General features: G+C 46.1%; 2 protein-coding genes and 1 long non-coding RNA gene across 5 annotated transcripts in view; 1 reads left to right on the top strand and 2 right to left on the bottom strand.

Moving 5' to 3' along the window:
- Nucleotides 1-3,279: 3,279 nt before the first annotated feature.
- Nucleotides 3,280-7,519, bottom strand: TIMM8A (translocase of inner mitochondrial membrane 8A). The gene is made up of 2 exons (XM_028715519.2): nt 7,256-7,519; nt 3,280-4,238 (listed from the first exon to the last, which is right to left on the bottom strand). Exons 1-2 carry the CDS (start codon nt 7,385-7,387, stop codon nt 4,077-4,079), a joined length of 294 nt encoding a protein of 97 aa, XP_028571352.1. The 5' UTR covers nt 7,388-7,519; the 3' UTR covers nt 3,280-4,076.
- Nucleotides 7,520-9,085: 1,566 nt separating this feature from the next.
- Nucleotides 9,086-25,062, bottom strand: part of BTK (Bruton tyrosine kinase) — a 38,931-nt gene continuing 22,954 nt past the window's right edge. For all 3 annotated transcript variants that reach the window (XM_077922785.1, XM_077922787.1, XM_077922786.1), the window contains 12 exons: nt 24,617-24,798; nt 22,993-23,055; nt 21,732-21,786; nt 19,908-19,990; nt 18,916-19,043; nt 17,624-17,698; nt 17,128-17,299; nt 15,362-15,578; nt 14,666-14,730; nt 13,202-13,320; nt 12,582-12,739; nt 9,086-9,587 (listed from right to left, as the gene is read on the bottom strand). In XM_077922785.1, the coding sequence (XP_077778911.1) occupies nt 9,516-9,587; nt 12,582-12,739; nt 13,202-13,320; nt 14,666-14,730; nt 15,362-15,578; nt 17,128-17,299; nt 17,624-17,698; nt 18,916-19,043; nt 19,908-19,990; nt 21,732-21,786; nt 22,993-23,055; nt 24,617-24,798 (1,389 nt within the window). In that variant the 3' untranslated portion in view covers nt 9,086-9,515. The remainder of the gene's footprint in view (nt 9,588-12,581; nt 12,740-13,201; nt 13,321-14,665; nt 14,731-15,361; nt 15,579-17,127; nt 17,300-17,623; nt 17,699-18,915; nt 19,044-19,907; nt 19,991-21,731; nt 21,787-22,992; nt 23,056-24,616; nt 24,799-25,062) is intronic.
- LOC114589274 (uncharacterized) lies at nt 15,337-24,997 on the top strand. Its single transcript, XR_013391457.1, has 2 exons — nt 15,337-15,472; nt 24,644-24,997. It is a non-coding gene; the product is annotated as an uncharacterized LOC114589274 (long non-coding RNA).

Raw genomic sequence — 25,062 nt, 5'->3', positions numbered from 1 at the left:
CCTCCTCCTCCTCGAGCCCTCCGTCAGCCCTGAGGGAACCGCCGCGCTCGCGCCGCCGCTCTCTGACACACGAGAAAGAGAAAGGAACGGAGCGGCGGGGTAGTCGGGGGAAGGAGGGGCCGGAATGGAAGCGCGAGGCGAGCTGCGCATGCCCAGCAGGAAGCGGCGGAGAGCGCCACAGAGAGAGAGAGAGAAGCAAGGGAGGGCGGGGAGTGGGCGGGAACACGCTTCATGCGTCACAATAATGGACAAGAGGCGCTCGAGGGATAGATTAGGACCTAATTTGACTTTTACAAAAAAAAAAAAAAAATCTTTCGAATTTTCCCCACGGCACACCAGGCAACATCTTGCGGCACACTAGTGTGCCACGGAACAATGGTTGGGAAACACTGAAGTAAACTACTATGGGTCCCAGGACATGGTCTGCAGCATGTGAGGCTACCGTATTGCAAAAGCTAAGCAGGTCTGGGTCTGACCAGTGCCTGGATGGATGACTATCTGGGAACCCCATGTATGTAGTCTTCAGTTCTACATTAGAAGGCAGGCAGGCTAAAAATGTAAAAATAATAACAGACCCCTCCATTGTCAAATACAATGGTGAAGAACCAGGAATTGATCTGAAGGTGTCCTCAGTTTTTTGAAGAACAAATATACTGTAACCCCCTTGTAAATGAAGGTTTAAGCCCTATGAAAAATTATAGTTCTTTGAAAAACACTAAGGAATTAATTTCCTTCTACTGATCCTTATGACTCTGTAGATAGCGAAGGATCAACCTCAGACTAGCTCCCTTCTTGGCCTTGATTCTCCCATCTAAATATGAGTAAAGCGATCCATCTTACAGGAATATTATTGGTATGAACAAGATGTGGACTGGAAAGAAATCAGACCAGCTCAAATATATTAGGACAGTAATGGGGGGGGGGGGGGAATACAGCCAAGAACCAACATCTGCTGCACATCCACACACCATATCTGAAGCAGATACAGTATAGGACATCTGAGGACTCCGGCTCTTACCAGCCCTAGCCAGCATTGCCCAGTGATCAAGAACAATTGTAGAAGTTGTAGTCTAACAACAATACCTGGAGAGTCACAGGTTTCCCACCCCTGCAATATTACTTGCAGCTCAGGCATCCGCCAAACCCTTAAAACTTCACCCAATGCAGAAACTGAAGCTTTGATTTCTCAATCTCACTTCTTGGGCAGGACAACAAACCAGTGTTTGGAAGACTCAAGAGGTTCTGCATTTGCGCAATTTCTGCAATATGTGGTAGGCTAATAAAACAGGTCTGGTATGTGTAGTGTTATCCTCCTGATCTGAAACATTACAGGGCAGATACCTCTGAGAGACAAGTCGCTGAATTTGGCTTCATCTATCATGGTGTTGCGCTCATAAGGAACTTTTAAACCAGCAAACTTTGTAAGTAGGCTGCCTTTGCCTTTCCATATTAAGCAATCTTTCAAAGACAGGCCACCTGTTTCCTTATGCATTTACAGCAGCCTCATATTTAAGCTGCAGCCCGGTAACCTTAAACAACAAGGAATTCAAGGCACCTTATAGTCATTAAGCTGAGTGAGGAGGCATGGAGCACTCTCTCTGTGCTTAACATAGAAACTAAGTGGGCTGTCCCTCCTCTCTTTGCCAGCATACATATGCAACATAAAGGACTGTAGCTCATTGGAACAGCCTGTGCTGCCCACAGAAGGCCTCAAGCTCAATCCCCAGCATCTCTGGGTGAGGCTGGGAGACACCCCTGTTGGAAACCCTGCTGCCAGTCAGTGTGGTGAATACTCTCCTATGCATTAATTGATTAATGGCTTAGCCAGCATCTATGCAACTACTGAATTGGTCACTTGTGGCAAGTAAAGATCTATTTAGACCAGACAGAAGGGAAGCTATCCAAACATAGGTTTTTTTGTGAGGAGGAACACACATTTGTAATATACATATGAGTGGAGAGCTAGTTATAAAAACTGTTTGAGGTGAGGACTAATAACTTGTGTAGACTTACCAGCAATTGATGTATCTCTTAGTACAGTGGTGCCTCGGGTTACAAACGCTTCAACTTACGTTTTTTCAGGTTACGACTATTGTAACCCAGAAGTAAGTTGTCCGAGCTCTTGGAGGCCTCACCGCTGCCTGGAGCCAAGCCTTGACATCCATGGGGTCTGCAGCGGCTCCGCAACTAGGCTCCAGCCACGGGAGCTCTCTGAGGCCTCCACGAATCCCGGGAGCCAGGCCAATTGTGATTGTGGAAGAGGACCCTGAGCCCCCATCCAAACAATGACTATCATCAACACAGGTAAGGAAAAAAATCACATTTTCATTTTGTACTTCATTTTATGGATCAATGGCCTCGTTAGATAGTAAAATTCATGTAAAATTGCTGTTTTAGGGGTCACTTTTCACCGTCTGTTTCCTTTTTGCGTTTTGGTTTGTGTGGCTTTTTCGTTTTTTTGACTGTGACTTGTTCTTCATTTTATGGGACAGACTTGTTACTTGTTTTTGTGACTGTGTAGAACCCAGTTCAGCTACTGGTTGATCGTGTGACTTCAGAAATGGATAAAAGCCCACCATCCAAACTGATTTATCATCAGGGAAAAAAATGTTAATTTTTTTCTTCTAAAATACTGTCTTTCTTATTTATTTTATAGTACAGTACATCGATTATTGCCTTCATTTTATGGATCAATGGTCTCGTTAGACAGTAAAATGCGTGTTAAATTGCTGTTTTAGGGGGTGTTTTTCATCGTCTGGAACGGATCAATCCACTTTCCATTACTTTCAATGGGAAAGTCCGCTTCAGGTTAAGAACGGACTTCCGGAACCAGTTAAGTACTTAACCTGCGTATGTGTGGGTATCTCATCTTTCAAGTCGGTACTTAAATGTTCAATCCTTTTTTCCAACTTATTAACGGATGCTGTTTTACGATCTAATCCTTCTTTAATATCATTTAACGCTGACATTACTGACTCCTCAAATTGTGTTGCTGCTTTAGAGCCACGTCTGAGCTTTTCTCTTTCTGAACTTATAGCTAAAGAATGTCAAGGTCAGTCACACAGTCTAGCACAACAATGGAGAAAAACAGTTTCCCTCCACCAAACCCACTACAGCCAGATCAGGAGCAGCTTCCTTAGTCTTTAAAACTGCTTAAATCCCAACGACAAAAATGGCAAAGAGAAATTTTTCCAGAGCTCCCCTTATTCCTATTTTTATTCCTATTTCTAAATCCCTAGCAATCAAAGCAGAAGGAATCACCACCAACTCAACAGGCAGTTTAAAATGAATGTTACTCATGTTTATTCCACTGATCAGCAGGAAAGGAATTAATGGAGAAAGTTAAAATTGACTTTTGTACTTGGTAAGTGAAACATTTACATGACCAGATGAGTGGTATTCAGTTCCCATGTCCTCTGGGGTTACTTCTTCCTAGCTATGTAAAGGAGGGCTTGAATATGCACCTTAAATGGCACATGACAGCAAGCAAAGTCAGCCTCCCTCTGTTCAACTGCAACACTAGTTGCAGTTTACAAAAGGGTCAACTCAGCCACATGTTCAAGCTGCAGGTGAGCAATTTATATCACTTAAAAGAGTTGTGCTAAAACACAGTACCATTTTAAAAAGGCACCTTTGCTTTTCCCAGGATCAACATTCATGTCTGAAACCTCCCAGCTCCCTTCATTTCAAAACAGAAGAAATTATTGAATATTGATAGGTGTGCTTCCCTGGCCACACCACTGGGAAAGCAAGTTGTCTGATGCTACAGTTCTGCTGTGAAGCTCTTGTTATCCAACAGCAAAATTAAAAAAACCTGGGCAGCACAAGCCCATGCAAATCAGCAAGGCTTCACTTGCCTGACTGCTAAATGTTCACAAGATGGGAATTTAAAACCAGAACTGCTCACATTGGCCAGGAAACCCAGAAGTCTGTCCTGAATGTGGAGGCCAATGTCCTTCACAACTTTTGATCCTTTCTTCTGCTTGTTCTCCTTGTTCTCCAGCTCCTCCTCTTCTCTCAATTCAGTAGGTTGGTTTCTCATTAAGGAAGGAAACTGAGGCATTGCAGCACCCAAATCAGTCAGAGAGGTTTTCGGAGAAGGGCGACTTGGATTTCTGTGTCTGCTCCAGTCGGTTGAGAATGAACTGACTGGTGTCAATGAAGCGCTCCACACAGTTCACAAAGCAGGTCTCTGCGCGGCTGTCCAACTTGGGGCCAGGCTTGTCCATGCATTTCTCCTATTAAAGATATGGAAGAGTAAGCATTGTTTAGGAACACAGGAAGCTGCCTTATATTGACTCGGACTACTGACTGACAGTGATTTCTGACGAGGAACATTCCCAGCCTGACCTGGAGATGCCAGGAATTGAAGTTAGTGCCTTTTGCACACACAAGTTATACAACTGAGTTATACCCCTTCTCTTCCTAGTATACAGAGCTTAGGGGCATTCAAGAGACACCAGCTGTTCAGAATTTTGAACCACAGAACCAGTCCCAAAACACCCCCACACCCTTTTTGCAATGTACAAGAGGGACATGCCTGGATTTCCTGTCCTGTAACTCTAAACAGAGGGACGTGGGTGGCGCTGTGGGTTAAAGCCTCAGCGCCTAGGACTTGCCGATCGAAAGGTCGGCGGTTCGAATCCCTGCGGCGGGGTGCGCTCCCGTCATTCGGTCCCAGCGCCTGCCAACCTAGCAGTTCGAAAGCACTTTCGGGTGCAAGTAGATAAATAGGTACCGCTTTATAGCGGGAAGGTAAATGGCGTTCCATGTGCTGCGCTGGTGCTGGCTCGCCAGAGCAGCGATGTCACACTGGCCATGTGACCCGGAAGTGTCTGCGGACAGCGCTGGCTCCCGGCCTATAGAGTGAGATGAGCGCACAACCCTAGAGTCTGGCAAGACTGGCCAGTACGGGCAGGGGTACCTTTACCTTTACCTCTAAACAGAACAGCTGGCTCAGAACACAAACACCCAGGTGGCCTCTCCATCCTCATTGCCTTCCACTGTGCCGCTGCTACAGCTGTTTCAATGATGAGAAGGCTAACATAAAAAAATAAACTGCAATATCCCCTGCAGTTTCCTGATTCATGACCTGTCTCCACCTGGGAGCTATATCTTAGTGGTACAGCACACTCTTCATGAAGAAGGGTTCACGTTCAATCTCTTTGCATGCCTAGGTAAAACAGGACAGAGGAATCTATGCCCTCCCCATGCCCAATGTTGTTGGACTATTATTCCAGTCATCACTCACCATCTGTCATTCTTTGCTTGCATGCATTATCAGCAGCAATACCAGCAATTTCAATAGGTGTATACGTCCTCACCAGTATATCTCCATGCCAACACCACTTACTACACTTACTACATTACAGCTATTAAAGATGTTGGAGCCCTGCTATGATGGTGAGTGTAAGCAGCAGTGAATTTGCACCCACTCACCACAGGCCACCAATACAAACATAAAGAGAGCCATGGCTGGATCAGATCCATAGTCCATCAAGTCCACCATCGAGTTTCTCACAGTGGCTTCTTTCCAGGAACTGAATTCCCGGTAGCCACACACACAGCCACTGGTTGTTTCCAGCAACACAGGGAATTCAAAAGCCTCATAATCTAGAACTTTTATTTAGCCAATCAATAGACCTCTCCTCCTCCTCCTCCAGGACTTCATCCAATTGTCTTTTAAAGCCACCTAAACCAGGGGCCTGTTGTCTTTGACCATGGAGTTTTCTTGGCAGGGATACTGGAGTGGCTTGCCGGTTCCTGCTCCAGCATCTTAAAAAGCAGAGACATCACCTTGCCAACAAAGGTCCGTATAGTTAAAGCTATGGTTTTCCCAGTAGTGATGTATGGAAGTGAGAGCTGGACCATAAAGAAGGCTGATTGCTGAAGAACTGATGCTTTTGAATTATGGTGCAGGAGGAGACTCTTGAGAGTCCCATGGACTGCAAGAAGATCAAACCTATCCATTCTGAAGGAAATCAGCCCTGAGTGTTCACTGGAAGGAGTGAAGCTGAGGCTCCAATACTTTGGTCACCTCATGAGAAGACTCCCTGGAAAAGACCCTGATGTTGGGAAAGATGGAGACACAAGGAGAAGGGGACGACAGAGGACGAGATGGTTGGACAGTGTTCTTGAAGCTACCAGCATGAGTCTGACCAAACTGCGGGAGGCAGTGGAAGACAGGAGTGCCTGGCGTGCTCTGGTCCATGGGGTCACGAAGAGTTGGAAACGACTAAACAACAACAAACCAGGGGCCATCAGTATCCACAATTTCTGTATTATTTCATAAACTTTATGCACTGCTTGGGGGGGGGACACCCTCAAAGCAGTTAAGAATGTGTAGGCTGAAAGACTTCGCTCCCAGAGCCTTCAGTCCTCCTTGCTCACTGTGACTTTGTCTGATCTCCTGTTAAAGCCACCCAAGCCAAGGACTATCACTGCAGCTAGTAGCAGTAAGTTTCCATGTCAGTATGTACCACAAAAAAAGAATTAACCCCTATAGGGACACCAGTCCTTTGCATGACCTACTTTTAAAGCGTCTGTCCATCGCCACAGAGACAGAATCACAGAGTTGGCAGGGGCCCTGAGGATCACCTTGCAGTGGGGGGAAAGTAATTTAAACTGAGCAACCACATCACAGCCAAACCACCCAGAGGTACAAGTCCTCCACCTCGATTTTGCTAGACCACCTTCTGAAGCACATTTCTGGTCTCACCACCACAGGCAAATCCACATTCAGCGCACATTTAAAAAACATGGCTTCCCCCAAAGAATATTGGGCTCCGTAATGTAAAGCGTCCGAGAACTGTGTCTCTGAAGGGGAAACTCTATTCCCCATGATTCTTGGGGGGGGGGGTTAGAAAGCATGTGTTTTAAATGTACGGTGCGGATCTGCTCCCCATCTTGCGGAAGCACGTGCCGCAAGTTAATTGCACGTAGCATGAAAGAGTGGGGGGTGAGCTTTGGTCTCGTAGCCCTCGGCCCTCTTCCTCCTCCATCATGATTTCCATCTGATCCCCCACCTCCGCACCCTCTTCCGGACACTCTGCCCGATCCATAGCTGTCAACTTTTCCCTTTTCTTGCGAGGAATCCTATTCAGAATTTCCTTCAAAAAGGGGGAAACGTTGACAGCTATGGCCCGATCCTGTAAGCCTGCTGCAGGGAATCTTGCGGCAGAGAGTTCCAAAGGTCAACCGCGAGCAGCGCGAAGGAGGCCTCCGCCTGCGCCCCGGGCTATCAGCTCCTCCTTACCCAGCAGAGCTCCGTCATCTGGTGCACGAGCTGCTGGAAGCGCTGCTTCTGCGTCTCCACCTCAATGAAGTGCTGCAGCTGCGGGTCGTTGACGGCCGCCCCCAAGTCTCCCGCGGCGGACGAAGGGTCCATGCCGGGCCCGACCTGTGAGCCGACAGCGACCGATCGGAGGAAGCGAGGAAGGGAGAGAGGACGGCGGTCTGGCAGGCGACCTTCACGTGCAGCTAGCCCCCGCCCCCGGCCGTCCCCTCCGCGCGCGCGCGGTAAGCTTCCGCTTCCAGAGTGCACCGCGCGAGTAAGGCTTCATCCGAGCGCTTCCTCTTTCCGGCGGTGGGCGGAGCTGTGCGCGCGCGAGGCCATAGAGCTACGGCGTATGGGGGGGGCGTGTAGAGTTGCCATCGGGTAAGAACACGGTGGGTTCTGCAGTTCGGCTTCACGCGCGCCTACTCAGAAGGAAGCGACATGATGCAGCTCCCAGGAAAATGCGTATAGAGTTATTACAATTAGCATTACTAATTTAATTAGAACATCTGGAGGGCCACGCACCTCCCCTCACTAATGTCCTGAATTCAGGTAGGTAGCCGTGTTGGTCTGACGCAGTGGAAATAAATTTAAAAAATTGTCCAGTAGCAGCTTAGAGACCAACTAAGTTTGTTCTGGGTATAAGCTTTCGTGTCTATGTGCCCATCCTGTATTTTTATAGTAGTGTCCAGAAAATGTATTTCTTGCATAGATTGGTTCATTGTTAGGTTGATGGTGGGGTGGAAGTCACTGAATGTCTGGTGGAAGGTGTCCTGGGTCTGCTGACCATGTGTCCAGATAATAAAAATATCATCAATGTATAGCGGGTACAAGAGAGGTTTGAAAAGGTAGGAGTTTAGGAAGCATTGTTCCAAATCTGCCATGAAGATGTAGGCATACTGTGGGGCCATGCGTGTGCCCATTGCTGTGCCGCTGATCTGAGAAAAACCGCACCCCACCCTCCCACTATATATAAGGGTCTGGTGACTTCTCTTTCAGTGTATCTGAAGAAGTGTGCATGCACTCGAAAGCTTATACCCAGAACTAACTTAGTTGGTCTTTAAGGTGCTACTGGATTTTTTTTTTTTTTTGTGATTTTTTTTTTATGTCCTAAAATGCATTATTGGAGATCTCTGCGAATGGAGTGAATTCAAAACCCAAGATGTCTTGTCTGCAGCTGTTTGCAGCAGAGATGTCACAAAACACCCTCTGCCCCCACTTCACTGCACTGCAATGCAGAGATAATAGCCCTCAGGGCACCCATTAATTCTGGCTCTGACCCTCAACACACACCTGGCATCCTGCAATGTGGGAGATGTAAGCCTCTCTCTCTCAACCTCATCTCTGCTCTGTGAAATGCAGGGAGAAGTGAGCTACATTACATTGATGTTTTAAGCTACTGAAGTGTCTGAAGAAATGTGCATGCAAACAAAAGCTCATACCAATAACAAACTTAGTTGGTTCCTAAGGTGCTACTGCAAATAATTTTTTTTATTTTGTTTCTAAAAACCCAGTTCCTTTATTATCCTGGAGTGGAGCCTCAGTTTATTCACATCCCCTTGTTGAGATTTCCCCCTTCCTTTTGCAGCAGAAGGGCCACGGTGGAATATTTATCAGCATACCAAATCTAATTTATGGGATGGGGAATGTGTGAGTGCATGAGTGTAGCTGTAAATTCAACCTTTTAAACAAAATGTTAACCTAAATAAATAAATTTGCATCTTGGGCCATTGAAAGCACATGGCAGAGGACTGGGTGACTGGAAAGGGTAGCAAGATGTGGCGGTAGAAGTATCCAGGAAATATGATAAACAATTGAGTATATTTCCCTTTTATATATTTCATTTTCATATTATTTCCTGTAATTGTTATTTCATCATAGCAAAACAAGTTTCCAAACAATGACATCATCCTTGAAAAATTATTTGAATCCCATAATGCCATTTCAAGTTACAGGTAGAGAGCCATGATACTGCATTAAAAGGGATTTACTCTGCTGAAGAGGAAAATAGTACCCAGCCAGCACTTGCTGTCATAAGTTAGATCTTCTTTAGCACTTCGGTGAATTCAGATACAAGCCAGTTATTACACGTGAGGCAGACGAAAAGAATCTGGTATTGTCTGACAGATCCAGTTACTTTTGTCATAATGTAGATCCATCCATTCATTGTCCATCTAGAAATTCTGGAGCGAACATACAAAAATAAGCAGTAGTAAAGGAGCGATTGGATGATGGCAGTTCAGGGGTCTTCATTTGCTAAATCCAAAATGAGGCTCAGAAGGACTTGAAAGGTAGGACGCTCATCTGCTTTCTGGAGCAAAAGAACAGAAAAGAGGGGAAAGCTTATACCAATAAGGTTATTTACTTAATAGACATTAATGTACTATTATTTATTACATTTATCCATTGCTTACTACAAAAATGTATCCAAGCAATTCATATAAAATACCAAAAGCTTGTCAGTTATTTAAAAACAAATAGAACAAAAATACAATAAAACCAAAATTTATAAGGATGCTCATCTAACAGCAAAAACAATGAATCCTGCTCCATTTCAAGCAACAAAACGCCACCCCTCTGTTATAAGAACTTTAATATAGAATAAATATTCATAAATGCACACATATCTAAATATATGAACCATGTGTCTGAAATAGTATGGGAGAGCAATCCTGAAGCCATTTTGACTCTCCCAATGACTTCAGATATTCCTCTGCAGTAAGGGAGGCAAAGGGAGAAAGCCTTCCCATTGTCTTTTTGCTTGCAAATCCTGTCTTAAGGGCGTGTTTGTATATGAATAGGGTGAGCCTGTGACTTGGATTCAGGAACTAAAGTATTAACCATCACAAAAGAAAGGCCAGACTGCCCAGGTAATGCAATCAGTGACCATTATCAGGTCACTGAATCCTGGCAAACAGGATTTCTGCTGTAGGCTGCCTCCTTCTGCAATGTATGTATGATGTTTTAGGGGTGGTGGTCTTGGGCTTGCGCACCATTGTTCAGGGTTCTCCCTCCCTCCTGCATGTGGTGTGTGGGGACGCTGTTGCAACAGTTCCTTTAATAAAGATCAGGCTTTCTAGCCGCTTTGCTTCTCAATATACCGTATTTTTCGCTCTATAACACGCACCTGACCATAACACGCACGTAGTTTTTAGAGGAGGAAAGCAAGAAAAAAATATTCTAAACAAAACAGTGGATGTATGATTTTTGTGGTTCATGCTGTGGCCACAAACGTGATCTGACGGTGAGTTTGGGGTAGCCCAATGCAAAAATCCTGTGGATCCATGTGGATCCATGCTTTGTAACCACGTTTTTGCGCCATTGCAGCCCCATGAAACAGTGGGTGCGTGATTTTTTTGGTGCAGGCTGTAGCCATGGACATTTTATGTGATCTGATGGTGAACCTGGGGTGACCCAGTGCAAAAATCCTGAGGATCCATGTGGATCCGTGCTTTGTAACCACGTTTTAAGTAGGGAGGGAAGGAAAAGCATTCAAGGGACAAGGAGCATGTGTGGGGTGTGTAGAGAAGGATGTGGCTAATGATGCAGGCAAGCGGTTAAAGGGGAGAAGGAACACGCGTGGGGTGTGTAGAGAAGGATGTGGCTAATGATGCAGGAGAGGGATTTAAGGGGAGAAGGAACACGCATGGGGTGTGTAGAGAAGGATGTGGCTAATGATGCAGGCGAGCGGTTAAAGGGAAGAAGGAACACGCGTGGGGTGGGTGGAGAAGGATGTGGCTAATGATGCAGGAGAGGGATTTAAGGGGAGAAGGAACACGCGTGGGGTGTGTAGAGAAGGATGTGGCTAATGATGCAGGCGAGCGGTTAAAGGGGAGAAGGAACACGCGTGGGGTGGGTGGAGAAGGATGTGGCTAATGATGCAGGAGAGGGATTTAAGGGGAGAAGGAACACGCATGGGGTGTGTAGAGAAGGATGTGGCTAATGATGCAGGAGAGGGATTTAAGGGGAGAAGGAACACGCGTGGGGTGTGTAGAGAAGGATGTGGCTAATGATGCAGGAGAGGGATTTAAGGGGAGAAGGAACACGCGTGGGGTGTGTAGAGAAGGATGTGGCTAATGATGCAGGCGAGCGGTTAAAGGGGAGAAGGAACACGCGTGGGGTGGGTGGAGAAGGATGTGGCTAATGATGCAGGAGAGGGATTTAAGGGGAGAAGGAACACGCTTCGGGTGTGTGGAAAAGGATGTGGCTAATGATGCAGGAGAGGGATTTAAGGGGAGAAGGAGCTCGAGTGGGGTGTGTGGAAAAGGAGCTTTTCGGCGAGCTGAGAGGGGAGGGGGGAGGGAAAGAGCACTGTTGCTTTAAAGGAGCCAACCAGACAGCAGCCACTTACAGCAGTGTAAGCAGCTCCTTTCCTCTCCCACTTTGCTCCTTCTCTCCCTCTTTGCTGCTTTACGCAGCTAATGGCGAATCCCCTGCAACCCAAGTCCTGCTCAGCGGATCAGCTGAGACGCTGGGAGAATCGTAATTTCCCTCTCTCCCTCATCCCGTGCCCTCCTGTCCCCAGCAGCCTTTTTAAAAACTTTTTTACTGGTTTTCACTGCGCTCGTGGCTCAGAGCCCTCCTGTGCCCCGCCGTCCCTCTGCAGCCTCATTGCTCCGTTTAGAGAGCGTTGCTAGCTGAGGCTGCAGCAGCTGTTGCTGGCTACGCGGCGCTTTTCCGGCTCCCTATGGCTCCCGTCTGTTCCTCCTCGCGTGTAAGCGGCTGCTGCCCGCTTTGCTGCCATGGCTCTCCTTCCCTCCCTCCCTCCTCGGCTCCTCCCCCTCCTCCTGGCTGTAAAGCAAGCAAAGCTTGCTTTGCTTGACTGACGGCAGCCATGGATCCAGTCGAGTGCATTCGCTCCTTAACACGCACAGGCATTTTCCCTTACTTTCTAGGAGCAAAAAAGTGCGTGTTTTGGAGCGAAAATTACGGTACTCTGGTTGGCCTCTGTTATTTTCTCCTACCAATAAGGAACCGACTTAAGGACTCTATATGGGCTCCAGAATACCTCATAAGGGAAAGGGAGCAGTTTTTCTTATAACAGTTTGGCAAGCCAGGCAGGAGGCTCAGTTGCCCGGATCCTGGGGACGAGGAGGGACTTGTGACTCAGCGCGCACCACGCGGATTGCCAAGAGGAGCCACCAATCCTCCAGCGGTCCCAGGGTCTGGTGATAACTGGAGTTATTGCATTTTACCATTTACAGTTCCTGATTTATGGTAAAAAGAGAGAACTTCATTACTGGGTGACATGCAAGTATTGCTAATAAATAAGCAAGCAACCGGGAAAGTTTACAGGAAGCCTTACCTCGTGCCAACAGCTGTACATGATGGCGTAGACTCTCTCAGAGGCCAGCTGGGGGCGATAGAGACGCAGCCCTTTGGTCACATGCTCAGTGGTCTCGCTGTTGCTAAACCTCTCGTAGGGCATCTTCCCCAAGGTGTAAATCTCCCACATCAGGACACCTGTCAGTCAGGAAAGCACCATAATGGAACTTGGAATCACTGGCTCAACCCCTTATCTTGGGGTGACCTCTGCGTTCTACATGGAAGCTGCCTCCTAATGGGCCATGGTGAAAAAATGGAGCATTGATTACAGTCCTTTAGCATCTCTTAAGTCTCTACTGTTTAAGCTCCAGTGTCTCCTTGTTTTGTATTTATAGTCAGATATGGCAATGTATATTAAATATACCCCAAAGCCCTATGAACACTGTTCCCTATCCCTAGGATTTACTGTGAGTTCTTAAAGGCCTAGCCCTCACATCTATTCTGGGGCCTGCAAATCACATCAGCAACACAGTGTTCTTAATGCCTTCCCTATTGCAGGTAGGGTTCCGTTCATTTGCCTGTCCTTAAATCTACTGCCATAGAAAGTTCATCCTCTGGCTATTCCAGGTTCTACATCAGTGGCACACACTTTCAGCTCACCAAAAGCCCAAATGTCCGATTTGCTGCTGAACTTGCTGTACAAAAGAACCTCTGGAGGGGACCACCGGACTGGAAATTTGGATCCCATGGAGCTAATGTAGTCATCATCCAAGACGTACCTGTGTAGACAGATTTTGGTTGTGCTAGTTTATATGTTGCCTTACGGGATCTTGTGCTTCCTAAAAGCCTAAAAGCTCCTCAGGATGAACATTCATTCCAATTTGTGTGCACAAAGCTTCTGTGGAGATTAAACAATGTTTGCTCTTTACTGAGCAATGCACATCCATTCTTACTTGTTTGCAGGAAGGTTATACAAGAACGTGCATTCATCCTGATTTGTTTGCATGGAAATTATATGTGTTCCCATCAGTCGATCATTATACTATCCTTCCCCCAAGACTCTTAAGCAGATAAGGTTGCCTTCGGATTATCAGTGTGTTGTTGGAGACAGTAGGATATGTGACCTTTGGGTTGAAAAGGATCGACCTTCCCTGCTATACACTTGCCTAGGAGTAAGCTCTACTAAACTCAAATGCAGCTTCTGAGTTTTGGGATTGCACTGCAAACCATGCCAAATGCTTCCTTGAAAAGACATTATCTGTGCTTTCTGTCAAAACCATCAGAACTGTTGTATCTTCTCATTTGCAAGTTTGTGCACTTAAACAAACAACTAAGGCTCTTATGAGCTAGGTGGGTTCACTCCCACCATTGTCCAGAGAAGGACCAGCAGCTCCAGTGTTAGCTTTCCTCTTCCCTCCTCATTTATTTTTCCTTTGTATCATGTCTATCAGATTGTGGGCCTCTGGACAGGGCTGTCTTCGGTTTTAATGTACAGTATGTGCCATGCTTAGGGATGCGGGTGGCACTGTGGGTTAAACCACAGAGCCTAGGACTTGCCGATCAGAAGGGCGGCGGTTCGAATCCCCGCAACGGGGTGAGCTCCCGTTGCTCGGTCCCTGCTCCTGCCAACCTAGCAGTTAGAAAGCACGTCAAAGTACAAGTAGATAAATAGGTACCGCTCCGGCGGGAAGGTAAACGGCGTTTCCGTGCGCTGCTCTGGTTCACCAGAAGCGGCTTAGTTATGCTGGCCACATGACCCGGAAGCTCCCTTGGCCAGTAAAGCGAGATGAGCACTGCAACCCCAGATTGGACCTAATGGTCATGATTGGACCTAATGGTCAGGGGTCCCTTTACCTTATGTGCCATGCTTAGGAAACGTTAAGCACTTTATGTCTTAAATAATAATAACCGACTAAGAGTTGTTTTATCAGGTAACAAATCTAAAATAAAAGAGGTAGTCCGAAATGGTAGCTGCAGTGAAGGATGCAAACAAAGAGGCTGAGGAGGAACAATAGAATGACAGTCATAATGAGAAAGGGAATAAGAAAAAAGGCGTATACAAAGTTAAACAGAAAAAGCTAAGCAACCTCAGCTTCCTGCACATGCATATGCACACAAACTGACCTGGAGAGGCCAAAATCCGAGACTTTGACAACACCTTGTTCACTGATCAAACAGTTGCGAGCAGCCTGTGGCAGAGATAAAAGAGAATATGGTCTCAACATACTTTAGCTGGGTGGCTACCAGAGCAGGAATAAAACACAACAACAGTAACTTACAAAATACAGTTATTACAAATGCAATAAGAAAACAAAATGCAGCAGGAAGACCTCCTTTCTAGCAGAGAAAAAGCACAAAACCCAGGGCCATTGCTCAGTGGTAGAGCATCTGCTTTGTATGCAGAAGGTCTCAGGATCAGTCCCCAGCACCTCCAGATAGGGCAGGGCGTGTCCCCCACCTGAAACACTGGAGAGCTGCTGCCAATCAGTGTAGATAACATAGAGCTGCATGGGCCAGTGGTCTGAGTGGGTAAAATGAAGTTTCCTATGTTCCACTTTTCCAATCAGCAGCAGAGATGATAAAATAAGACTTGGTTCACAGCACTGAGAGGCCAGATTTGTGTAAAAAAAATTATACATTCTGTTCAAAATGTGAGGAAAAGAGCTCAAGCAACAAGCAGGTGCTCTTCTCTGGGGAAGTTATTCCATAGCCAGGGTGCTACTAACAAGGAGGTCCTCTCCCTATTAGGCACACACAGACACACCCCAATTTACTTCAGATGGCAGGGGTATATGGAGCAGTTGAAAAGCAATCGCCTACCAGGTCTCTGTGCAGGAACTGCTTGGATTCCAGGTACCCCATGGCCTCGCAGACATCCTTGCACATCTCTAGAAGCTCCGTGCCCTGGAGGGACCGCCGAGTGTCCCGCAGGTAAGTCAAGAGGCAACCTTTGGAGAGGTACTCGGTGACGATCAGTATTGGCCTCTCCTTCGTGCAGACTCCAAATAGCTGCACTAGCTTCTCATGTGAGAGGTTCCTGGAGTGAGAAAACATCATAAGAAGAGGCTTGCTGGATTGGGCCAAGGGCTCATCTAGTCCAGCATCCTGACCAACAGGATGTCTCTGGGAAGCCCTAAAAGTAGGATGTGAGTACAACAGCACTCTTCCCACTTGTGATTCCCAGTGACTTGGTGGCAGAATGGAGAGCTGCCTCTTGAGATTCTCCACAGTACTCTAGGGGAAGAAAAATCATCATTGGTCCATTTATTACCTCAGAATTCTCTACGAAGACTGGCAGTGGCTCTAGATAATTTGAGACAGGTGTCTCTGTTAGCTCTACTTGGGAGTTACCATGGGGGTATTCTGCCATGAAAGCAAATATTCTGTCACTGGGCTATGGACCTTCCCATTTTCCATTATTATTATTCTCCACAAGAGCACAAGTAAATGCTAAAAACAACAACCATGTTCTGCTATTTCCAGGATGGGGAACCTGTTGCCCTCCAGATGTTGACAGACTATACAGTGGTGCCTCTGGTTATGTACTTAATTCGTTCCAGAGGTCTGTTCTTAACCTGAAACTGTTCTTAACCTGAAGCACCACTTTAGCCAATGGGGCCTCTGGCTGCCACCACGCCACCGCCGCGCAATTTCTGTTCTCATCCTGAAGCAAAGTTCTTAACCTGAGGTACTATTTCTGGGTTAGCAGAGTCTGTAAACTGAAGCGTCTGTAACCTGAAGTGTATGTAACCCGAGGTACCACTGTAGTTCCCATTATCCTTGGCCACTGGCCATGTTGGCTTGGGCTGATGGGAGCTGAAGTCCAGTGACATCTAGAGGAGAACAGGTTCTGTATCCTTGTGGTTTTCAAAAAGACTGGATATCTTTGTGTGTTTTGATTTGAGTCATTTGGGGTGATGACTCTGGCTGTAGTAGCTGTGCCTGTGTAGGAACCAATAAACGGGAGATTTGACAGGAGGGGGTGGGCTAAATGCTCCTTTGGTTCCCTTTCAGTCTCTCAGCACATGCTTTTCATGCAGCAGATTTAGGGTACCTTCAGACTGTCAGTATTCAGTACAAGGACGTTTCAGTTTGCAAAGTTAAAAATGCATAAAAGTCCTCTTTCATCCTGAAGCAACAAATCCTCCTTACTAAAAGAAAGACATTTTGCAGTTTAAGAAAGTGACGGTGGAATGTACCCAAATGTGTGGAATGACAGGGAAGATGCAAAACCACTGCACAGGGAAATCAGGATGAATGATTATTGACTTATAACTACCCCACAAACAAACCAGACTTGATGCTCAATTTACCATATATATCCAAACCTCTGCGCAATCTTTGTGGTAGCTAACCACAAAGACTGCTCAATAAATAGACGTGCTCTTAATTCTTGGTATCATCAGTTAAGCAGGGATAGGAAAACTGTGGCCTTGCAGATGTTACTGGGCTCTAACTTCCACCACCCCAGGGACTTGTAGCCCAGTGTTCTCAATGTACCCCATCCCTATCACAGAAGAAATAAGAATCTACCCAGAAAAAGAGAGACAGACAAAGAGACGAATATAAAGTTATTTGCTACTCACATCATGACTTTGGCTTCTTCGATGAATGCATCCTCTGACATGGAGCCTTCCTTGATCATCTTCACTGCTACATCATGCTGACCTCTCCATTTCCCGTGCTTCACCACCCCAAATTGCCCTGTCCCCAGCTCCTTGAGGAATGTTAGGTCCTTTGGATCAATCTCCCATGCCCCTAGAATCAACACAAAGCACAGTGTGATGTGTGAATCATTGTGGGAAGAAGGATTCTTAGAACTGGGCTGGGCAACTTGTGGACTCCAGCTCCCATCAGTCCTAGTCAGCATGGCTAAAGCTCAGGGATGCTGGGAAATGTAGTCAAACAACATGCAGAGGGAAACACATTTCCCACTGCTAATACAGAGGGGAAAGCAGCAAGAGCAGCTGTTTGGTTCACCTATCCCAAGCCCACTTTCACTGCAGGGGAGCAAGAGAAAGACAGTAAAGGTGAAGGTGCAACATACAGATAAATCCCAAATGAAGAGCATTCAAATATTACCATATCCAAGTCCTGCCGTGGAAGGAGCGGTTCTCTGTTGCGATGACACAGGGTACTTCAGTCTGGAAATAAGCCCTAGGGTGCATCAAAACAATTATATTTTGAAGTAGTGCGTTCATAATAATATAGATGCAAAGCAATATAAATTGTATTACCATGTATATTATAAACAGAGCTGTATATATTCTATGCTAAAGATATCCAAATTCAGCATCAAGATGACAAGCCCAAAATTGCGCAGCTTGTGTAAGTTATGCTAATGCAATCTTAGGCTGTGTAAACAGAAGCATAGTGTGCAATACATGAGAAGTAATAGCTTGGTTCTATCCTGTGCTGATCAGGCCACATCAGGAATACGGTGTCAAGATCTGAGTACCACATTTTAAGGACACTGGCTGTGCACACCCCCATACATTTAAAACACATTGCTTCCCTCAAAGAATCATGAGAACTATAGTTTACTCCTTGTGCAGCTACAAGTTATGCACATACATTACCTTTAAAGCACAACCCTCCCACCAAAGAGTTCTAGGCGCTGCGATTTGCTAAAGGTTGCTGGGAATTATATATCTGTGAGGGGTAAACTACCTTGTCAAGAGGTATCTGAGGGAAAGCATGTCCTATGAATGTGCTTTGAAGGTATAGTCTGTATGCAGCCACACTTCTTTGTCCCCTTAACAAACTACAGTTCTTAGGATTCTTTGAGAGAAGTCATGTGCTTTAAATGTATGGTGTGTATGCAGGCATTGACAGAATAGAGTATATCTAGAGGTCAGTGACTTGGATGAGGCGATATCTGGAAACCAAGCCCAAAGGGGAATGGTTGAAAGAGTTGTGCATGTTTCATTTGGAGAATAGAAGATGAGGGGAAAGCATAACTGTCTTCAAATAACTGGTGATGGAAGAAACTTGTTGTTTGAGAGGACAGGAGAAAACACAACAGGTGCAAATTGCAGTGGGACAGATTTCAGTCAAATGTTGGGAGAAACCTCTGAGGGGTAGGAGCTCTTTCTACCTCTTTATACTCTGTAAACATTTATTTTCAAAAGCCACACTCTTTTTTGTGTTTGCATTTTTTAATTATAAGTTTTTAAACAGTTTTAAACTGCATTTTAAATTGTTTTGACCTGCCCTGGGATCTTAGGGCAAAGGACAGGTAATAAATTAAAATACGTTGTTGACCTTCTTTGCCTTTATCAAGCTGTTGGCATTTATCTCTCCCCTTCCCCCACGCCCACCTCCATCGTAAAAGTCGGCAAGTATATTTGTGCCTCAACCATTTCATTCCTCACCTGCTGCATTGTGTTGGTGGTAGTTGATCAACTCTGGGATGGTGTTGAAGAGGTGCTTCTCTGCCAGAAAATACTGGTTTTGGGGTGTGGAGCACACAACGTAATGGCGGATCATCCCCTGGGGGTCCCTGTGAAATCAATTGTGGATTGGTGACCAGTATGGTAAAGATGAATTCTGGAGTTCATGACTCCTAAGGTGTGACTAAAGGAAAACCGATAATTCCAGGGAATGCCATTGATGGATTTCAACCACTGCTGCGCAACAAGTTAAGAGCAATAACATGAGAAGGATGGATGGGACAAGCAAGGCAGCACAGGGCTGAGCAGCCTTTTCTGAAGCCAAAGCGGTGGCAGCTATATGTGGAGCCAGAGCCAATGACAAGCAAAGCCACACTTTGACTGGTTGTAGGTAATAAGGTAGGCAGATGAGAGCAGGTCAGGTACTGACTCGAACAGAATGTCCCTATTTTCTGAGGAAAGTTGCAAAATATGAAACTGAGGTGGGTGGGGCAGTATTCTCAAGTGTGCTAATGAACCAGCATCCATTGAGTCAAAGGGCACATTCCCCCAGGAGTCAAGTACTAGGCAGGGTCAAAGCCCAAAGTGCGTAGGGACACCCCTTTTTCTCCCTTTCATCATCCATCCATCCATTCCATCTTCCTCATGCACACAAACCCCACATCCCCAATATAATTACACACATACCTCCAGCAGGTACTCATAGACACAAGCATGCACCCCATTCACCCATCTTCCATTCATTATCTCTCTCCTCTTCATCTATTGTTGTGAAGGTACAGGGGGGTATCAGGGGCCAGGCAGAGGGAAGAGGAGGGTCACAAGCAACTAGCAGGTTGCAGCAGGATCAGGCTAGAACAGATGTTATCCTCCATCTGGGGCTCGTCCTCATATCTGTCCTACTGTTGAGGTTTTTACTGAGGACTAGTGTAATGTGTGGTCATCTTGTTCCCACATCAGCAGGCCACACTTACCCAGATGACTTGCCAAACACAGAGACTGTATATTTTCCTGTATTGCTGATGGAGTCTCGGACAATGAAGCCACCATCTTTGCCCTGAAATTTGGAAGCAGGTGACATCATTAACATTTCATGTGCAGGGTGGGGGTGGAGAATGAGGAGTGATCTTTGAAGTAAGCTGCAAGAAGCACCATGTGCCTAGTGCGAACTGCAGCGGGTTCAGGGACCTGCAGGTCCTTGACTCTGAAGAAGCGATATCTAGTGTTTTGACCCTACCAATGCATCCTCAGTCTTTGCCCTCCCTTCCTTTACAAATCTCCCACCTCCTCATCTATCCCCTCACAGCTTGGCCAAAATTCCCGTTTGCAAATCCCCGCCCCCCACAGCTTGCCCCAACCCCTTTTAAAAGAGGGTCAGAAGAAACACTTCAATAGCAATTTGACAAAATAATCTGTAAAGTGCCTCCCCCATCACTGAAGCCATAGGTAATGGAAGAGGAGGTTAATCTGAGTCTTGCTAGGCCTACATATGCATCAATTCCATATGCTAGGGTATGTTTTATAAAGGCAGCAGAACGGTCTCTCCTGCAGAATCTGCTTAAACTTTTGTGTGCAGTTTTTGCTGCTTTTGATAAAGACTCACAGACACCTTGCCATTTTGATTAGGGTGGTAGAAAAGCAGCTATGTAACCTAAACAAGGGATGCAGGTGGCGCTGTGGGTTAAACCACAGAGCCTAGGACTTGCCAATCAGAAGGTCAGCCATTCAAATCCCCACAACGGGGTGAGCTCCTGTTGCTCGGTCCCTGCTCCTGCCAACCTAGCAGTTTGAAAGCACATCAAAGTGCAAGTAGATAAATAGGTACCGCTCCAGCGGGAAGGTAAACGGCGTTTCCGTGTGCTGCTCTGGTTCGCCAGAAGCGGCTTAGTCATGCTGGCCACATGACCCAGAAGCTGTATGCCGGCTCCCTCGGCTAATAAAGCGAGATGAGCGCCGCAACCCCAGAGTAGGTCACGACTGGACCTAATGGTCAGGGGTCCCCTTACCTTTAACCTAAACAAAAGTGAGGGCTTAACATGTTTTGGCAAAAAGACAATGAAGTGTATTCAAAAGCTCATAAGTGTGGAACCACATTTTTGGAAAGGTCCCTGTTGCTCATTTCCCCCCATCCCCCACCCCAAGATGCCCACATGAAAGATAACACTGATGGAAAATTGGAATGGAAAGATCCAACCCCCTGGTCCCATTACTGATTGATATAAAAGGCGTAACAATCCCCCCCCCCGGGGTTTTCTTCTTCTTTTACTTTTTTGAAGGAAGTGGGTTAGTAGTTAGTAGTTGTTTTCCCCCCTTTCTCATGCTTTGCATACACTCACCATGGGATCTGGTCTACAGCCAGCATGACAACAAAATGGCAAGAAGGTGAGCAAGTAGCCTGGATGGCAGGCAACCCAGGTGAACTGTTTAACAGAGGCACTGCACAGAGCTGATTGCCAAACTACTCTCTGAAGTGCCTTGCCTGCTCTGTTACACCTCTCAACAGCCGTGTTTAATGGAAAAGAGGACGTCACTCTCTGAAGTGCTTCCCTCACTCAGTAAAATAGCTCCCCTGGGCCGCCTGCCATCCACATTGTTTACTCACCTGCCAGCCAGACATTCTGTTGTTGCACTGGAAGTTGGCATGCCCATGGAACTGCAGCATGATGACTGCCTTACATTTTTATGTATATAGGCAGATATACATGTTTGGGCATTTTTAATATTATCTGCTGACTTTATAATTTAACTCTCACAGTGAAAGAGGAAGGAAAGAAGAAAGGAAGTACTTATACACTCACCTCTTGCTTCAGCAGTTCCTCTGCTTGCCTTCTAGTTATGTTTTTCAAATACCACCTGAAACATGACATAATATTTGCCAGGGAGGAACTGCAAAGAAGAGGGCTGGGAGGTGGTAGGTGGTGAACCTCTACATTTGGGGTGAAATGTTAACATAAAGCTCAAACATTTCCCACCCAATCAGGGCAGATTACTAGGTACCTTGGCAAATGTGTGTTCTCCAAGGTTGCAAATCTGGGGGCAATGGAAGTATTTTGTAAGAGATGAGCTGTCAGGAAAATGAGACAGATGCTTAACCGCTCCTGCTCCCATCGATTCTCCCCCATGAAATCAATTCTCCCTTGACGCCAGTTCCCCCTTTGCCATATTTCTGCTTTCCCCGGCCTGTTAGCAGGGGTGTGGGGGTGTGATGAAAAATGGGTTAGAATGGGAGGCATTTGCAAAAAAGACTCAGAAGGCAGAAATGACAGGGCCCTCCTCTTCCCAGGCACCGGTTCTCTACTACAAATATGAAACACTGCAGAGGAATAGACAACGTTGTCAATTTTGGTTTCTCCTGTTCTATTTTTTCTAATCAGAAATTTGGTTTGCCCCATTTCTGCATATATTTGTGATTTAAAAAAAAAAATCCTGTGTATGCTTATCTCCTACTACAGTGGTACCTTGGGTTACATACGCTTCAGGTTACATACACTTCAGGTTACAGACTCCGCTAACCCAGAAATAGTGCTTCAGGTTAAGAACTTTGCTTCAGGATGAGAACAGAAATCATGCTCTGGCGGCGTGGCGGCAGCAGGAGGCCCCATTAGCTAAAGTGGTGCTTCAGGTTAAGAACAGTTTCAGGTTAAGTACGGACCTCCGGAGCGAATTAAGTACTTAACCCGAGGTACCACTGTATATGCAATTCTGCCTAGGATAAACATTTTGCAAGTCGTTCCCACCACCCAATAGAATGCATTTTTGTGTATTATCCACTATGTCTACACGAGCTTTTCATGATTATACACAATTTTAGTGTGCATTCTTTGGTTGAAGAATGGCATAATAAAATTTGTAGAAGTGTGAATTTTGAAGGAGAGCTGTTGCTTGGTTCTCGATTTGTAGATTTGGTAAGTTCACCAAACACATTTCCCCCCCTCATCACTACCCCCATTCCAGACTCAAGAATGTATCTTACTACAAATACAAAGGGACAGATATTCTTATGTTTTTCTCATAACATTTAACTTCTGCCCTCAGGCCCACAGTTCCAAGGAAACTCACTCATACATCTCCAGAGAATCTTTTGTTTCTGTGACATAGTTGCTGGGAATGTAGCCTTCTTTCCTGTAGGGCGAAAGAAAACAACAACACCATGAGCCACTCCCTATGCAACTGAGAGGAACCCAAGAAAAAAGGGCTGTAGCTCAGTGGAAGGGCACTGACTTTGCATGCAGAAGATCCCAGGCTCAAATGCTTTGGCTCAGCTGAAAGTCCAGCTCTTTATTAGCAAAAACACAATCTCCACAGACTCGGCCCAGTATACCTGAAGGAGCACCTCCACCCTCATTGTTCAGCCCAGACACTGAGGTCCAGCTCCGAGGGCCTTCTGGCAGTTCCCTCTCTGCAAGAAGTGAGGTTACAAGGAACAGGCAGAGGGCCTTCTCGGTAGTGGCGCCCGCCCTGTGGGATGCCCTCCCATCAGATGTCAAGGAAATAAACAACTATCCGATTTTTAGAAGACATCTGAAGGCAGCCCTGTTTAGGGAAGTTTTTAACGTTTCAAGCTTTATTCTGTTTTTAATGTTCTGTTGAAAGCCACCCAGAGTGGCTGGGGAAACCCAGCCAGATGGGCGGGGTAGAAATAATAAATTTTTGTTGTTGTTGTTGTTGAGTGCCAGGCCCAATGAGAAGAGCAGCTCATTCCTGGTGGTCTTCCATGAAAATCAGTTGCCGAGAGTGAAAGTCCCCAACTTCTCACAGCTGCCTGTCCCCTCCTCTCCAGGGCTTTCCCCAAACAACCAGAGACTGCACCTATGGCAGCCAACCTCTCCTCTCTTCACGCCTTGCCTAGTTCTGGGAGACCAGGAGAGACGGGAGCTTGTCACATCAGGAGAGAGAAACACCTGTGACTCTTCACCAGCCTGACTAATCTCTGCCTCTTAACATCCCTCTTTCCATCCTCCTGCTCCAGCTTCTGATTCTGGACTGCTCTCTGCCACAGACTCTCCCTGCTCACTAAGCCCTGTTACCTCTTCAGCTTCCAACACCTCCTCTTCCCAATCCTTTCCCCTGTGGCCACTCATTGTTGCCCCACCACCACTCTCCGGGCTCTGAGCCTTCTTCCCTTGGAGGTTCCTCAGCTGGTTCCTCCCAGGACATTCCTCTGCACCCAACCAGTCCATGACAAGCACCATACATTTTCTCCTACCATACACATGTTTTGTATTGAATTTTCCCTAAGAGGTACATTTTTTGCAAAGCAATTTCTGTCTTCACTAGTAAATGCATGTTTATGCACACTTTATCCCAGTAGATGCATTCTTGAACATGTTACTTGGCTGCAAATCTGCACAGCAAAATTATGAGAAGTGCACATTTCGAAGGACAGCCGACTCCGTTCTCATATATTCCCACCCCACTCCGGAAAATAATAAAATAATAATAATAATAATAATAATAATAATAATAATAATAATAATAATAATAATATCTTTATTGTCATTGCCCCCTCTCGGGGACAACGAAATTACTTATGTGAATTAGTTAGGTTCACCTTTAAATGATAATTAAATCTACTTTCCCCCTCATCTCCACCTGTGGGACAGGGGGTGTGCAAGTGGAGGGTGGGCTCCTGGCAGTGGCCTTGCACTGTTCTCCCCCCTACTGTCTGTGTTGGGTCTCTTACCCGTTCTGGTCTTGTGCTCTCCACCAGGACTCATTGCTCTCCTCCAGGACAATGTACTCTTCGCCCTTTTGCAGCTCCAGGTCCTGTTCAGTCATGGGGAGATAGTCATAGAGAGCCACGACTTTCCTCATCCTAGACTGCCCACCAGGCACTGGTTCAGGGGGCAACTGCTTCTTCATCATCTTTGCCAGTGTTCAGAGAGGAAATAAGAAAAGAATGAGACTTTCAGGATACCTCTTTCAGCACCTATCACAGGTGGAGGGAACTTGATGGAAAGCAGTCCCGATGAGAGAAGAATGGTTACGGAAACTAATGGACTTGCAGAAATGGCAAAACTTACCAGAAGAATAAGAAATCAAGACAATAAACTTTTTTTAGTAAGGAATGGAAATGGTTTATTGAATATTTACAGATATGTTGCAAACAAGACATTAGCAGGATTGTTG

The sequence above is a fragment of the Podarcis muralis genome, chromosome Z (assembly GCF_964188315.1).
Source record: "Podarcis muralis chromosome Z, rPodMur119.hap1.1, whole genome shotgun sequence".
Classification (NCBI taxonomy): Eukaryota; Metazoa; Chordata; class Lepidosauria; order Squamata; family Lacertidae; genus Podarcis; species Podarcis muralis.
The sequence above is the reverse complement of the archived record's forward strand: the minus strand, read 5'-3'. Positions and strand labels throughout refer to the sequence as shown.